At 43.5% G+C, this 15,793-nt stretch overlaps 1 protein-coding gene across 4 annotated transcripts in view; it reads right to left on the reverse strand.

Annotated features, from left to right (window-relative positions):
- The window catches only part of MTSS1 (MTSS I-BAR domain containing 1), a 171,757-nt gene that overhangs the window by 10,731 nt on the left and 145,233 nt on the right, over positions 1-15,793 (reverse strand). The window contains exons 7-12 of one of the 4 annotated variants that reach the window (XM_054986028.1): positions 14,905-15,062; positions 12,828-12,935; positions 11,757-11,854; positions 8,808-9,018; positions 2,794-2,913; positions 1,414-1,611 (exon numbers count right to left, since the gene is read on the reverse strand). In XM_054986028.1, coding sequence (XP_054842003.1) covers positions 1,414-1,611; positions 2,794-2,913; positions 8,808-9,018; positions 11,757-11,854; positions 12,828-12,935; positions 14,905-15,062 — 893 coding nt within the window. The remainder of the gene's footprint in view (positions 1-1,413; positions 1,612-2,793; positions 2,914-8,807; positions 9,019-11,756; positions 11,855-12,827; positions 12,936-14,904; positions 15,063-15,793) is intronic. The other 3 variants (XM_054986026.1, XM_054986025.1, XM_054986027.1) reach the window with 3 other exon arrangements.

Below are 15,793 nucleotides of genomic sequence, written 5' to 3' on the forward strand. Positions count from 1 at the left end.
TGACAAATTGTCTTCAGGAGGCCGAGGATTCATAGAAGCAGAGTTGGGCATGCTATAGGGGTCAGCAGCGAAAGGAGTGCCAAAACTGAATTGGCAAAAATCAGCCACCGCCACCCCACTTCTGCTAGCAGAAGTCCCCTTCTGCTGATGGAAAATGAGGTTTGAATCCAGTCCTACAATACTTGAATTCAAAGCTGCTGTAAAAAAAACCTTAGCCCCAAACATGCATGCTGTTTAGATAAACACTCTCAGAGCAATTCCTCATGCCGTATTTTATACAAAGGTATAATGTGTGGCTTGTAAAAGTTTTTTGGGATATACGTTCTTGCTTCCTTCTTTAAAATAAAACAAATTTTCTGTATCTAAGATCTAGATGTGGTTCCAGGGCAGATAGGTAAGAATGCCCAGCATGCGTGAACCCAAATCCATGGGGAAATTTTCCTTTACAGGCACCTGCAGGGTAGTTCTCTTTCTTCTCTCAACAAATGGAATCTGTCTGAAATGCTTTCCAGAAACCTAGTGAACGCACCCCTAAGGTGTCAAGTGTACACAATTACAATGCAATACATCCATTTTGGCATTATGGCTCGGTGCTAGGAGTAAAGACTCTGTTGTTTTGATAAACACCTGGATATACACTACCAGAAACTGTTGACTCACAATAAGTTGGATCCAGTAGCTCTCCTCTGTTAAAGAGAGGAATGGGCGATCCCTTCCTCAGCAGAGCCAACCCATCATTCTTCCCTCCCGAGGATTAATCTGTGCAAACTGAATTGATCTGGGGGTGGGTGGGAATAAAACATTTGCTGATTCCACACACGTTGGATAATGCACTTCCAATCCTCTTTATAGACCATCTGGAACTGAACTTTTCATGTGTGAAACAATCCACTTCTAAATGATTGCTAAAGTGCATTGAAAGTGCATTATCCAACATGTGCAGAATCAGCCATTGGCAATTTCAATATTAACTGCCATACTCGTATGCGTTCAACTGGGATCACATCAAAAGTGATCCAGTGAGTGTCGGAAGATCAATTAGAACTAAGCCTTGATGTGGTGCATAGATCTGGAAATATGTCGACACTTTTCAGTGATGTAATACTAAGGGTCGCATCCTAGCAGCAGCAGTTTCCTCTGGCCTAAGGAGCTGTCTCCAATAAAAGGCTCCCTGTGCCACAGGAAAACACCACAACGAACTGGATCCAACTCTTATGTTTTTTTACTGAATTTAAGGGAGGGAAAACCCTTTGCTGTCCAATCAAGAAAGGGCATTAAAAGCTGAAGAGGGGAGGAAACCAATCAAGAATTAAACAAGATGTGATAGGTAACATTCTGCAGTAAAAAAAAAAATGGTGTGGGAGGGGGAAAGGATGGAAAGGAGAGCATGACAGAAACAAAAGAAACACAAACCTTCCAGCTAGGGATCTTAGATGATGGAAACATGCCTGGCCCAATGGTGTAATAATGACCGTGGTCTGGAAGGAGGGTGGAGGAGGAAGCCCGGGTCCATGCGTGGGAGACAGACGGGAAATGAGGGACAGGGCCTGCACCAACTGAGGCTAAGGATGGACCACTTGACAAACTACAGTGATAATACCCATTAGACAACTGGAAACGAAAGAAAATAAAAAACAAGAAAAAGAGAAATTAATATAAATAGGACAAATATGGGGGGTGGGGGGAATTCAAGGTGAAATCAGGCATGCACTGCTGGAAAGGAAAAGGGTCTGGGGGTAAGGCCTGCAACAGAACACTCCACACAGCACTTGGCTCATGCTTTGCTGCTGTTATTCTAACAGATAACAAACATTCCAAAGGAAAAAATTCATTTTCAGGGGCTGAACGGCCTCAGGCAGCTGACCGAGGGAGACAAGCTTCGATACTAGTCAGTCCAAATGAGCCAAACTAAATGCGGGCAAGCTGGAGGGACATTCTACAGAACTCTGATACTCCTGTTATTAAGAGAGAAGAGGCACTTTCCATCTGGACTCTGAAAGCGAGATGCGACTCTTCCGAAATTGTTAATAAGCCCGGTTAGTAGTTTCCCATTCCAGTGAGAGAGTGGTAGTTCAGCCTCAGAAAACGACATGATCTCGGAGTCACGGAACAATGTCAGATGAAAGAGGGAATTGGTGGCACTGCCAGATGAGAATGGATCCAATCATTCTCTTGCTCCACTTTTGTGGTCAGAATGTTTTATTCTAGGCTTGAGAATGTTTGCGAAGGCTTGAATTTTGAAAGAGAATTTGGAAAAGCCCGCATTGGAACTTAAGACACACGCATGTCTGGACACATTTATACTTTTGGCCTCACTTTTATTAGAAAAGTCACCCAAGGCCAGTTCAAATCAATATTCTTCTTCTATAGCAAGGTGGTTCTTGTAGTGAGCCAACTGTTACCAAGGCAGTCACGGAAGCTATCACAAGGACTTTTGGAGGCACAATAGATGACCTTGGGAACACTCCAACCCACGTTGCAACCACAACACATTGCCATCTTCTGGCTCATCCCCTTGGAAGACACGGCAGTCTGTGTTCACAACGCGGTGTCAGAGCCCTCACAAAACCAGTCACAACACCCAAACTGATGTGACAACTTGACATTTTCTCTCCCGTTGCTTTGTTCCTGCAATCATTCAGGACCTTTTTTAAAAAAAGTAGCACAGAAGGATTTCCATTCTCATCTGCCCAGTCTCATCCTCTGTCAGAGCGCACAAAACGATTACGCTTCGGACGCCACAGAGCCCAGGGAGGAGTGAAGAATGTGGTTTTAGAGACAAAGCTTTTTCACCTTTTCCGTAGAGGCCCAAGCCCCCATGGTGGAGCCTGAACTGACTGAGGTGGGGGAACTACACTCGCTCACTGACTGGCAGGTTTCTGAGGCTTCTGAGGAGGCAGAGCTGGACGAATTCTGCTGGGTTTTAAAACAAAGCAAAAAAAGGAAGAAGAGGCACCACGACATAGCAAGGAAAAGAAAGAGAAGACAAGCCAACAAAGGCAAAACAAACCCAACAAGGGACACAGACACACACACACAGACACAGGAGAAGGAGGAGAGAAGCAAAGTGTTAGGGCTGAAGGGGGGAAAAATCCGTTATTCAACACAGCCAGAAGCTTTCCAATGCTGATCAGTAACAATGCAGGAGGACGAAAGCAACAAGTTCGAGACACCCTTCCTTCCTCGGTGGGAATACAAGTACCCACAGTATCACAAGCCAACTCCTTGCTAAAGTTTATTTTTCGGTGCAGTCCCCAGACAGCTGAGCACTGCATGCTCTGAGTGCTCTCTCTTAGAGAACCAAGAGGTAGAGCGGACCACCTACGCTTAAGTTATGGCACTGGTTGCCATGCAACAGCCATGCCCAGTCAACCTTCCTACTGAGGCTGCTGGAAACAGCAAAAAACTGCAGGGATCATGTGTGGAAACAGCAGGTGTGAGAAGTGAAAATCCACGTGGCTTCGTCAAGAGAGAACTGTGCGTGAAACAGCAGATTTGCCGCTGGTTGTTGCGCATGGGTTTTCCATTCTGATCTAACTATTTCCACATAGATTCATTTTAAATTATACAAAGCCATTCCCAGGTCTTGCAAACAGAGCTCCTTGAAGGAGACCAAGGAAGGGATCCCAGAGGTCAGATTGGCTTCTGGATCAACCCCATGGACCCCCATCACCACCTTTTTGCCTTGTTTTCTGTACTAAGTCTCTCTCAAGCTGTCTTGTCCAAGTCACTATCAGAACGTTCTGAGAACTGGGAATCCCAGATACTTAACGGGAGTTCAAGTGTTGTAATATAAGGCTAGTGAGACACATCCAACAAAATCGCTGAAATTCAGGTTCTTTCCCTGAAAGCAGGATTCTCCTTTCCTTACCTCCTATTTATACAAAATCACATGGAAGTCATCAGGGCTCATTTTGAGGGGGGACGCACAGGAATGCAGTTCCGGTAGTTCCCCAAAGAGGTCACATGTCAGGTGCCCCCGCCCACCTGGCTCGCAGCCATTTGGGCCCGTTTCATCCTGGATTGGGGCCGAAGCAGCCCGGATCAGGCCTCAGGCAGGTGGTGGATCACTCTCCTGCTCAGCAGCGGCCCGATCCTGACTATTTTGGGCCCCTTTTCGGCCATTTTCAGCCCCTTTTTGCCATTTTGGGCCCAATTTCAGCCCTGAATGGCCAGGATTGGGTCCAAAACAGCCAGGATAGGTGATGTCAGGAAGTGTGGCATATGCAAATCAGGTATGCTAATGACACACTTCTGGTGATATCAAGGGGTGTGGCATATGCTAATGAGTTATGCTAATGAGTTCCTCCAGCACTTTTTCTATGAAATGACCCCTGGAAGTCATAGACTGGCTCTATGTCTGCCCCCACACATCACTGGATACTTCACAATTGCCGAACTATTGCATTTGCAACTGGACTGTCTTGTCTACACAGTGGGCAAATAACTGCTGCAATACAACGCCAGCACAGTATCCAGTGTTGTGTGGATGTGGCCGGATTGCTGTGAGCTCCAAGCAGAGGCTCTCACCGCACAAGATGTGCGGAAATATTTCAGGAAATCATTCCAGATAACGTTGTCAGACACATTAAGGAGGTTCTACTCCGTAATTTCTCTAAGGTGCAGAGCTTTGATTTCTTAGGCCCAGACTTTGGATTCTCTTTCCTTTTTTATGCATAGGGCTAACAGCCCTGAGATTTTAGAGGACAGAGTCACTCCTTTTTTCCTTACAGAGCTGAAATAGCTCAAGGGCAGGTCATACTGCTCGCTCACACTTAGTCAAATGGATTAGGATTGCAGCCTGTTTTTGTTTTTTTAAAACAGTAGGTATCTAATTCAAGCTGTTCCCTAGCATGTAGGTTGGATGTGCAGGGAGATTTGCGAGAGGGCCTCAAGCTTGCATGCCCCGCACCACTCCACACAGAACCTCTAGTATGACCACTCATAGGATCTGTAGACCACAGAAAAAGGAGTGGGGCGGATCACACAAACCAGGCCTCCTTGATATGACAGAACTAAGGGTTGATCCCAATGCTTCCCTGTCCAAGTAATTTTGGGCTTACATTGACTTTTTTATGAAGATATGTCAATAAACACCTTCCACGAAGATGCTTTTGTCAGCAGACACCTCCAAACTGGTCAATGATACAGGACAAGTTTGGCTTGGCCTAAACATCCTCCTTTTCTATCTCCTCTCCTGCAATTCCGCAGCACAAACAGATGCATTAGTTGTTTGCTGCATCCCTTTGTCCCAACGGGCAACAAAACACAAACAGTGGGATACTAAGAGTACATCTGACAACAGAGATAATCAAGAGCTTGGGCAGCAAACGGGCAGGTCACTTTCATCCACAATGTTACTGTTAGAAATAGCTCTCTGCTTTCAAAGACAACACACCGCATTGCGTGAGTCTCCTGTGTAGCCTTAGAGGACAATACCAAGACGAGAACCCATCAGCCGCTTACAAAACTACAAGACGTGTTACACATTAAACAGCTTTTGCGGAAGTTTGTCAGCACACTGCACGAGTCACTTAGTGAGAAATCCAAGCAAATGCAAAAATACCCACAGCAGTAAAATGATCGCTTGCACTGCCATGCTGAAGATGTCCCAAGGGTATCTACATATATTTTAATCTATCCGCAGTGGCCCCCTTCTTTTCATCGGCCCAGTGGTTAAGAAAAACGATCAATGGCCATTTCCATGCACGTTGAGTAATGCACTTTCAAGGCACTTTAGCAATCCTTTGGAAGTGGATTTTTTGTTCCACATGTGGAAAAGCCGTTCCAAATGTTCACCAAAGAGTATTGCAAGTGGATTATCCAACGTGTGTGGAAGCAGCCAATTTTCAAACAACGAAAGCGATTTGAGATAAACAGCTTCCCCACTGGGTAGTAATTCCGCACATCTCAGCAAAGTGCTACCTGGAAAATGGGCGACATGGAAAGGGAATCAAACGGCAACCACTGTGCTTTTTAACAGTGACGGCAAGACCCCAGAGCTGACAGTGGCCATTTCCACATACGTTGAATAATGCACTTTCAATGCACTTTAGCAATCCTTTAGAAGTGGATTTTGTGTTTCACACATGAAAACCCAGTTCCAAATGATCATTAAAGAGCATTGAAAGTGCATTATCCAATGTGTGTGGAAGCAGCCGGTGTGCTAGGCTCTTTCATGGAAGCCAGTTTTCACATAGATCCCCACCATGCAAAAGAAGCGGGGGGGGGGGGGAGAAAGTGCACAGGGGGGACACTTGTGGATGTGGATAGATTACTGTGAGCTTCAAGCAGAACGACAGAGGCCAATGGCTCGCACTGCACAAGATGTGCAGAAATATTTCAGGAGATCATCTGAACCATGGCACTCATTTTGTTATGGAGAAGAAAACTCAGTTTGCTAGCCAGTGTATACTCTTGAGGAGGGCTGCAGTCTGGCATGGTTCCCTGCGGACTGCACCTGTCGGAACCATGGCTGGATCCTAAGTCGTGCTTCCATTTGTGCTGTGCCCTTCCCCCCCCCTTATACAGAAGTTATAGTTTGATCTAAAGTGCAAAAGTGCCTAAAATATATTTACAACTTGTAAACTAAATACAAAACAGTTTTGACCTAGAGTTCAGAAACAATTTACCCAGCTATTCAAAGCATACAGAAGAGATATTATAACAACAGCGCTGGTGAGACTAACTCATAATATCAAATGCAATATTTATGCATATAATAATGAGGACTTTGTTTTTGAAAAGTATTTTTTCTTCTTTCTTTCAGGTTGTCGGGGATATATAGAAAAGTTCAACCTCAAACTCCCTTTGTACAGAGTCAATAACGTTTGCAGTTTTCAAACTTGCATAATCATTTTCTTTACACAGATGTAATCATATCGTAAGTAGATGAGGTCAAGGATGGAATGGAGCCGACGGGCGTGAGCCGGCAATATAATCCCGTTTCGTGTGAAAACACTTTGTCTCAGGCTACGGTACCACGACAATTTAATCATAGCAAGACTTCAAAATTCATCACCCCGTGTAGCAGTTTTTGACGGAAGTTACCCGGGAGTTTGAGGTTGAACTTTTCTATATATACCCGACAACCTGAAAGAAAGAAGAAAAAATACTTTTCAAAGTCCTCATTATTATATGCATAAATATTGCATTTGATATTATGAGTTAGTCTCATCAGAGCTGCTGTTATAAATATCTCTTCTGTATGCTTTGAATAGCTGGGTAAATTGTTTCTGAACTCTAGGTGAAAACAGTTTTGTATTTAGCTTACAAGTTGTAAATATATTTTAGGCACTTTTGCACTATAACTTCTGTATAAGTCACTATATCACTTTTGTTTCCTCCAAGAGGCTGCGTCCTCCTTATCTTTGTGTTTGTAGTGGGAGGAACCCTCCTTCGTCTTTAGGCTTTTTTTTCCCTGCAGGGCCGGTCCTCTGCTGTGAAGCATGTTCCTTCAGTGTCTTCCAATGAGCTGAAAAGCACCTCGCTCACCACAGATGTGGGCTCTGCAAGCAAAGGGCTGTCGGTGCAACAGACAAAGCTCAGAGGAAGCAAAACTTAGGATCCATGTCTGTGTGTTTACAAGCACGTGTGTTGTCTGTACATTTAAGATTCATAAAGGGTACCCTTAAAACAAAAACTTGTTTCTTTGTAATCCTGTGAATCCCACAGCCTAGAATTTCAATACATTTACCAAGGATATGAGATTCAGGGGACTGGCCTGACTGAATATGCCGGTAGAGGGAAATTGGACAACTGAATACAGGTCCTCCTGAAAAATATCCCCCCTACCATACACAAAGGTAAGGGCGATAGCTTCCAGCCTAGCATTCCCTTTCTTATTTGCTTTACATGTGCCAAGATTTTAATTTGGTGGGGAGGAGACTGCATTTCTTTTACTGCAAGGGAGAGGATCACATTTTGGACTGTTTCCTTATACTAGACTCCCTGCAAGTAGAATACCAGTCCAGCAAGGCGAGAAGAGGGCCAGAACCTCTCTCCTTGACTAGCATGGAATTCTTTTTAAATCAGAAGGAACATTCAAAGCTAGACTACATGCAGTGGTATGCACTGTGGTGTAGTGTTAAGAGTGTTAGGCTAGGATCTGAATCCCCACTCTGCCACAGAAGCTTTCTGGGTGACTTTGAGCCATCACACCTTCTCAGCCTTACCTACCTCTCAGGGTTGTTGTTTTTGTGATGATAAAATGGAAGAGAGAGAAGGATGTAAGCCACTAAGGCAGGGTACAAATGAAGTAAATAAATAGATCCATTTTTATCTCACTACCATCTACTCAGGCAACCATTTATTGGCTGTCCCACCACTTAGGGTGGCCTGTCCGTCATCGAATAGAGCCCTGGCCTTTTCCACGATGGTTCCTGTTCTGTGGAATGGGTTCCCTGAGGAGGTGAGGAGAGCCCCCTACTTGGAGATATTCAGGAGGTGTGACAAGGCCTGTTTGTTTGCCAGGGCTTTGGGGGGAGGGTGAACAGCAGGCATCTCTTATAGAGGGGGAGGGAGAGTTTTTATCTTGGTTTCAGTTTGGAAATTTTGTAAGCCGTCTTGCAGTACACGGAAAGGTGGGCTATAAAAGTTTAAATGAATAAATACATAAATAAATTCTCCTGAAAGCGTGAACCTTGGCCTCTGAACAGCTACAGCAGTATAACAAAAGAATAAAACAGCAGGCAGGCCAAAGAGAGGACACAAACCACATTTCTTTTCTCCACTTGCACCACTTTTGTGAAACGTTAGCCAGAGTGTCAACAAGGAGCAAAGGTCAACAAGATGGCCGCCAGACATACCTGGTTGGGTGCTTCTGGCGGCATTGGGGATGGTGACTTGGACTGAAAAGCATCCTGGGACATGAATCCGGAGTCATGCGAGGACACGCTGGAAAGCCTCATCGGTGCCTGCTGAGGCAGGTTGGAGCTGCGGTAGCGATAGTGTGAACTGGGTGAGTGAGAATGCGAGCCGCTTGACCGGGAGTCACTACTGTTAACACTGTTCAGACTGCTGTGAGATACAAAAGGAAGAGAGAGATGGGGGCAACGGGGGAGGAGGAGAAAACGAAAAAGGGGGTGGGGAAGAAACCAGCACAGTACAATTAACATTCCATGGTTCTCTGGCAAGGCATGCAGTATAAACCATAAAGAAAAGGAACCACTGGCAGCAACAGCTGGTAGGAGCTGTAAGTACCTGCAGTATTCTTCATGACAAGAAGGAAAATGGCATGTAAGGATATGGCTTGGATCTAGGATCCTACGCTAATCAGGCTTCAAAAATCCACATACCTAGTCACCTACGGCGAAGCAGCACTGCCTCCAAGCAACCAATTAAGGAAGCAAGAGGGAGGCATTTTTTAAAAGACAACCAGCATATACTACAAATGAATAGTCAAAGGGCTAACAGGTTGTGTTTTGTAGAAACAGTTGTGAAACTGTCTGGAAGGCACTACTACAAGAAAAGTAGCCCTAACTCACTAATCCAAGGCTGGCTCAAGGCGTTTTCATGTTCGGGATGGAAAACCCAACAGCCCCCTAATGAACGCTAGTCAACATGAGACACGATCTACCAAGAGTTCTCCTGCACAGGCTCCCTTGTGACAAACAGGAATTAGTCATGAGCACTTTTGTGCCACTCCTGCTGTTTCAGTGGAGCTTGCTCAAGGGAACTCACTGGTGGATTGTGCTCCCAACATCACATCTATCTCGACTGCTGCTAGCAGCACCCAAGTCTTGTCTCCTCACTCGCTTCATCACAACGCTTGTTATAAGAAAACGTACCCTTTTGCTCAACTAAACCAAAGTTTGTATCATGGTGTTAAGTATCCTTTCAGGACCAAACTAGACATGAGCTGATTGGGGTGAGAGGAAGTGCTAAATCAAAGTTAATAGAGGGATTTCAAAGAAAGGTCAAGACACTGAGAAAGAAAGCGTTTTAATCTTTCCTCCGAGTAACATTTTCTGTCAATTCCAATGCAACCTCCCAAGTGCTTTAATACTTAAAAATGCTACCACCACCACTACAGCAGGAGATCTTTTCAGAGACCTCTTACACCCAGATACTGCAAGAAGGGTGGCAGACGATTAGATGTGGATGGATTATTTCACACCTTAAGACCCTGTACTATGGATATACAGTTGCCAACTGGAGGAATGTACAATTAGCCATTTTCCTTTACTCTTCAGGATACTGCATTAATTTTTTTTTAAAAGGCCTATGCTTACCGCTGTCGATATATAAATATCTATAGATCTGCTGCCTATAGATACTATACATATGCATGCACAGACAGTTAGGTATGTAGGAAAGAGGCCAAGTCATCCTGGTCTACCAGTAAGCAGGGGTGCTTTGGCTCTCCAATCCATACAAATTGGAAGGTAAATGTTTTAATTAAGAGAAACAAAGAAGAGGGAAAGGGGAAAGGAAGAGCATTAGAGGCTACAGAACAGCAAAGCAAAATAGCAGAATGTCTTCCTTTTGTTGGAGAAAAGGAGAGAACTGGTGTGCCTGCCGGGCAGTGTGGGTAGGGGCAGAGACGCATGCCGCCAAACTGTTTTAATAGAAAACAGTTTCATGGAGGAGGTAGGAGAAGGTATCCAAGTGTTCCGAACGCTTGCGCAAAAGAAAAGCCAATCAAGACAGTGCTGAACAGTTAAGATCTCTCGTATTTTACAGTAAAAAATTCATTCAAACACATTGCAAGAGAAACTGATGCATTCAAAACAGTGTAGCCAATTAACAAAATTAAAGTTGCTGTTTTTTTTAAATTATCAAGAAATATTCACAAAGTATTCAGGTTCACAAAATAATGGAACTGGAAAGACCGTCGATTCAGATCACCCCTTGGGCTGCATTCAGACATCTCAAACTCAGAGCAGAAACTTGTTTATATTCTCAAGTCTTGTATACTTATATTCTTCTTAGGCACAGAAAAAGGAGCAACCTTCCAGGTTTGGGAAGTTATCTGATGTAATTCAGATTTATAGTCACATCTACGTATGAGCACCTTAAATTGGAGTTTGTTCCTTGCCCTGGTTTAATCTGGATTTAGAATCCCAGTTACCGAGAAAGATGGAAGACTTTCTCACTTGGGAAATCTTTAATCTCCGCACTGTGAGCAACAGAAGTGAAGAATTTGGGTCTGTTCAGACATCGCAAACGAATGTTTTGCGGCACCTTCAACGAATTAACGAACTGTATTCTAGTATAAGCTTTCATGGCCTAAAACCCACTTCATGCATCTGAAGAGGTGGCATGCTCAGACCAGGAGAGTTTATGCTGGAATAAAAAGTTGTGCATCTTTAAAAGTGCTATAATACTTCTGCGTCTGCTGCAATAGACTAACTCAACTACCGCTTAGTCAAAACTCACAGGAGTAATATTTCCAAAATCAGATACTCTGAAGAAGAGAAAACAGCCATTTAACAAGTTTTGTTTTATTTTGTTTTTTTACACAAACTGGTCCACACGGAGACTTTGTCATCTTAAGCACCACTACCAACCCCATACGAATGCTCAGTGCCTAGTGAGCAATCTAGCAGCAACAGGCATCATAGCTCCAGTGGCAAGAACTTGAACTGTGCCAGAAGCGAAAATCATTAAGGAGGTCCATGCAAGCCACTCTGAACTCTCTAAAAGAAGAGCGAGCTTCGAGTGTAACAAATAAGGCACATAAAGGTTATCTCATGCCTGAAGCTATATTTATACTTGGTTCTCTCCAAAAGACACTATTTTAATGATGTACTTACCTGCAGACGCTGGATTTCCTTGACATGGTGGTACTGGGAGAGGAAGGAGGAGTCTGATAAGACCAACCATAATCAGAGCCTTTCAAATCTAGAATTACCTGGAGAAGGAGAGAGCCATGCAGGACGGTTGTCATTAGCCCTTAGATGTAGCAACTATGTGGTCTGCCTCCATACCACTAAGATTTCACTGAGTGTATTCCACCGATCTACCAACAAACAGCCCTTTGGGAAGCATTGAGAAGGAGGCAGGTGAGAAAGAAGCGATCTTTTTCAGCCATGGAAAACGTTCTGTTGGATCCCAGCCACTTACTCCTCGCGCTACAAACTTAAGTGCATTCTCACAAATAAATCACTATGCTTTAGTCTAGGATGAGTCATTTGTGAACGGTGTCAATATAGATACAAAGTAGGCAGGCGCCATTCCTAAATAAATTGTGTGCATTGCAGACACTAAAGGCTTGCCACGAATCTGAGAAATGCGAATCACACACGAAATCTGATTCACGTGTCACTGCAGAAAACAGCGTTAAAACAGAAATATGCACACAAGACCAACTAAAACACAAGGGACATTAGAGCATAACTGAATACAGTAGGGTAGCTTCTCTTTAAAGAAATTCAGAACCTTTTCCAAACATATCTGAAACGTTGCCAGTAATATCCCAGTGCTGCCTGCCAAAGACCAAGTACAACAGAGATTGAGGTCAAAGGTACCGTCCACCAGGAAGTTTTTCCCTGTACAATTCCCCCTCAAATGAACAGGAACTGATCAAAAAACTCTACCATGGGCTGATTCCACACACGTTGGATAATGCACATTCAATGCACTTTATCAATCGTTTGAGGTGGATTTTTTGTTCTGCACACGAAAAAATCCGTTCCAAATGACCTATAAAGAGGATTGGAAGTGCATTATCCAACGTGTGTGGAATCACTCATGCTCTCATGTGGGGCTTGTGCAGGAGAACTTCCCAGCAGACTGCATCCTAAGCGTATGCATTTCTCCCATTCATGAGCTTAGTAGTCACAGTAAATGGAGGAACTGTCCTCGCTTAATTCAGCTGAACAAACCTGTTCGCTTGATGGTGGCAGTTTGTGAGGATCCATAGTAAGGCTTTTCAGATCTTCTGATATGGTCTGTAGATGGGTTATTTCTCCCAGCATTGATATTTCTTCTTCCTGGAAGATTATTTTTTTAAATTCAGTAAGTTAGTATTGCCCACCTTAATTGTCTTTGGCTTCACAACCCAGGCAATTTTAGCCAACTTTTAGTGGTTTAATAGGGGGTCTAATAGGAATAGACATATAAAGCACTATATTCCATTAACCACATTTTATCAATGTTGGGGAAAAACTAGGTGTAATGATTCCAAGTAAATGTGTGCATGTGTCTTTAAATGCTTGGTTTGAGCTAGGTGAAGTGTGGGGGTGAGAGAGGGATGAGTGAGTGATATGATTGGTTGATGACTGAGAGTGTGGGCGGAGTAAATGCAGTTTGAGACTGAGAGTGAAGGGAGAAGTTTTTCCGTCAGAAGAAAGCAGGCTAGCTGTGTGCTGCCTGAGTATACTGAAGTATTTATGACAGAAATATAACTTGTGTGGAACCTGAACTGAGCATGTTTGTGAAAGGACACTCAGTCAGGGAAAGAGAGGCCAGCTGTGTGCTGCCTGAGCAGGTTTCATATTTCTGTGAATGAGAGTCAGAGAAAGAGAGGCTAGCTGTGTGCTGCCTATATTTGAAGTATTTGTGAGATAACTATTGAGTCTAGTGAAGGAGGCTAACTGTGTGTGAAGCCTTAGAAGAGATCTGTGTGAATGAGTTTATAGGAAGTAACTTTAAGAACTAAGAACTACTTTTATGAAACCAATACGCTTCTTGAAAAATAAACATTTATTTTGTTTTGTTATATCCCAGTGTAGCTGTCATTGCTATATCCCATTCATATCCTCAGGGCCACATAGAACCATGAAGGAGCCTGACGCTTAAACATGTTACCAAAGGGGAAATTTGAATAAAATATTTTGGAATAATATATTCCTGGTGGCAGGAAACTACCCAGAGGGTGTAAGGGGAAGATTAAAAGAAAAATCTACCCCAAAGAAAGTACAGGTCATAACACTAGGTATTAATGATGAGTTACAAGAGGAGACCAGGCTGGCTTAGGCAGATGTTAAAATCCCTTCCATGTTAAGATAATCTATACTGGTAATGCACGTTGCTCCCAAAGAAATAGGAAATGTAAAGGAAGCAAAATGGTGTAGTTTATTATCCAGACTTAGATCGATGTATGAATATGTCCTGAACCTTACAGAACATGTCGTCATGCGAGTAATACTCACAGAAGATGTCATCATGCTGCTAATTTATTTCAGGTCAGGTTCATACTCTTTGCCAGTATGTTACGCCAGTTCTCAGAAATAGGAAAATATTTTGATTTGGCTCTTTGACTGGAGCTCCTCTCCCTTGTTCTACTGCATCTTAGATTATTATTATTTACTTAAAATATTTACATGTCACCTGTCCACCCAGAGACCCCAAGGCAGCAAACATAAGGCATTTAAAACATTAAAATAAAATTTAAAATGAATACATAAATATTTAACAATACAAGAAGAACATACAGACATAAAACACACACACAACCAGAGAGGACAGCTGATGGTGGAAGACAATGACACGAGGTAGAGTGAGACAGGCAAATCTCCCTATGGAAGGAGTTCCAAAGTTTGCCACTTGACACCCATCTAATCTCAAGTGCCAGGGGCACCTGAGGCAAGGCATCTGAAATGACCAGAGTGGACAGGTAGGTTCATAGGAGAGAAGGTGGTCCTTAAGATAGGCTGGCCTCAAGCCATGCAGGGCTTTAGAGGTTCAGCACCTTGAAATTGGCACTGCGAATGGCTTATTAAATCAGTTATGGTTCCTTTGGTCGCTCCATGCATGTCTAAGTACACACGGGTGTTACAGTGAAAACTTTGAAATTGGCCTGGAAGCAAACTGGGAGCCCCTGTAGATGAGTCTCACGTTCTCTCCGACCTTAAATCATAGCGGATCAGAATTAAATTCGTTATGCTGACACCACACTGCATTCTTCGTTGGCTCATTTCTGTGCAAGCAAACAATAAAAAGACTTGAAATGAAACTTACAATCACAGGCCTCAGCATAGAAATGAATGCACAGAACCTGCCACGTTCTTCAATCAGGGCTTTCCTAACAGCCTGTTTCTCCGTTTCTTCAAGAAGCAGGTACTTGTCATTCACATCTTGTAATGCGCTGTCCAGTTGAGGCTGGATATCTCCTCGCCCTGTTCACAGAGGAGAAAGACAAAAGGAGATTCGTGGGTCCAAGCCACTCCATGAAGCCCATAAAGATTTGCACCACATTTTGCCCACATCCACACTTGCACGTGGGGTAATCCTCAACAGTGCTGCAAACACATCTGTATGACTGACCATTACACATCTGGGTTCAAACAGTCTGATTCCCACCCACAAAAATCAACCCCACTTCAAGCAAATACCAGTTCGTTTTCGCTGCCAATCTAAATCAAGAGTTCCAATGCAAACTCCATGCCATGCCCTTCATAACAAACACATTAATCAGCAAAGAATATGAGACAGGAGGGGAAGAGGTACAATAGCTGCCTGTCATGTAGCAAACAAAGATAATTTTTTCATCAAGTAAGCAAGACGAAGATCGGAAAAGCTCGAACTAGATTACATTCCTCCAGAACATAGTATGAAATTCACTGTAGCTTTCTAGAGTATTGATCATGAAGTGTTCCATGAAAATTGGCTTTCCATCCTGCACTTGCAACTTTCAGGCATAAGAGGGAATGGATGTTGTTCTAGGTACTATTTGATTCATGCTGGGCAATTCAACCGCACATCTGACTGATCTGAAGTTTCGGCAACATTCAGATGTTCTGTGGCAGAAACTGATGCATAGAAGACCTTAAGGCATATTAAAAAGTATGCATGGTTCTATCGCCTGCCAAACTAATTTCAGCAACATGTTGAATTAATTCCCAGGCAA

Source organism: Eublepharis macularius, chromosome 7 (assembly GCF_028583425.1).
Source record: "Eublepharis macularius isolate TG4126 chromosome 7, MPM_Emac_v1.0, whole genome shotgun sequence".
In the NCBI taxonomy this organism is placed as follows: domain Eukaryota; kingdom Metazoa; phylum Chordata; class Lepidosauria; order Squamata; family Eublepharidae; genus Eublepharis; species Eublepharis macularius.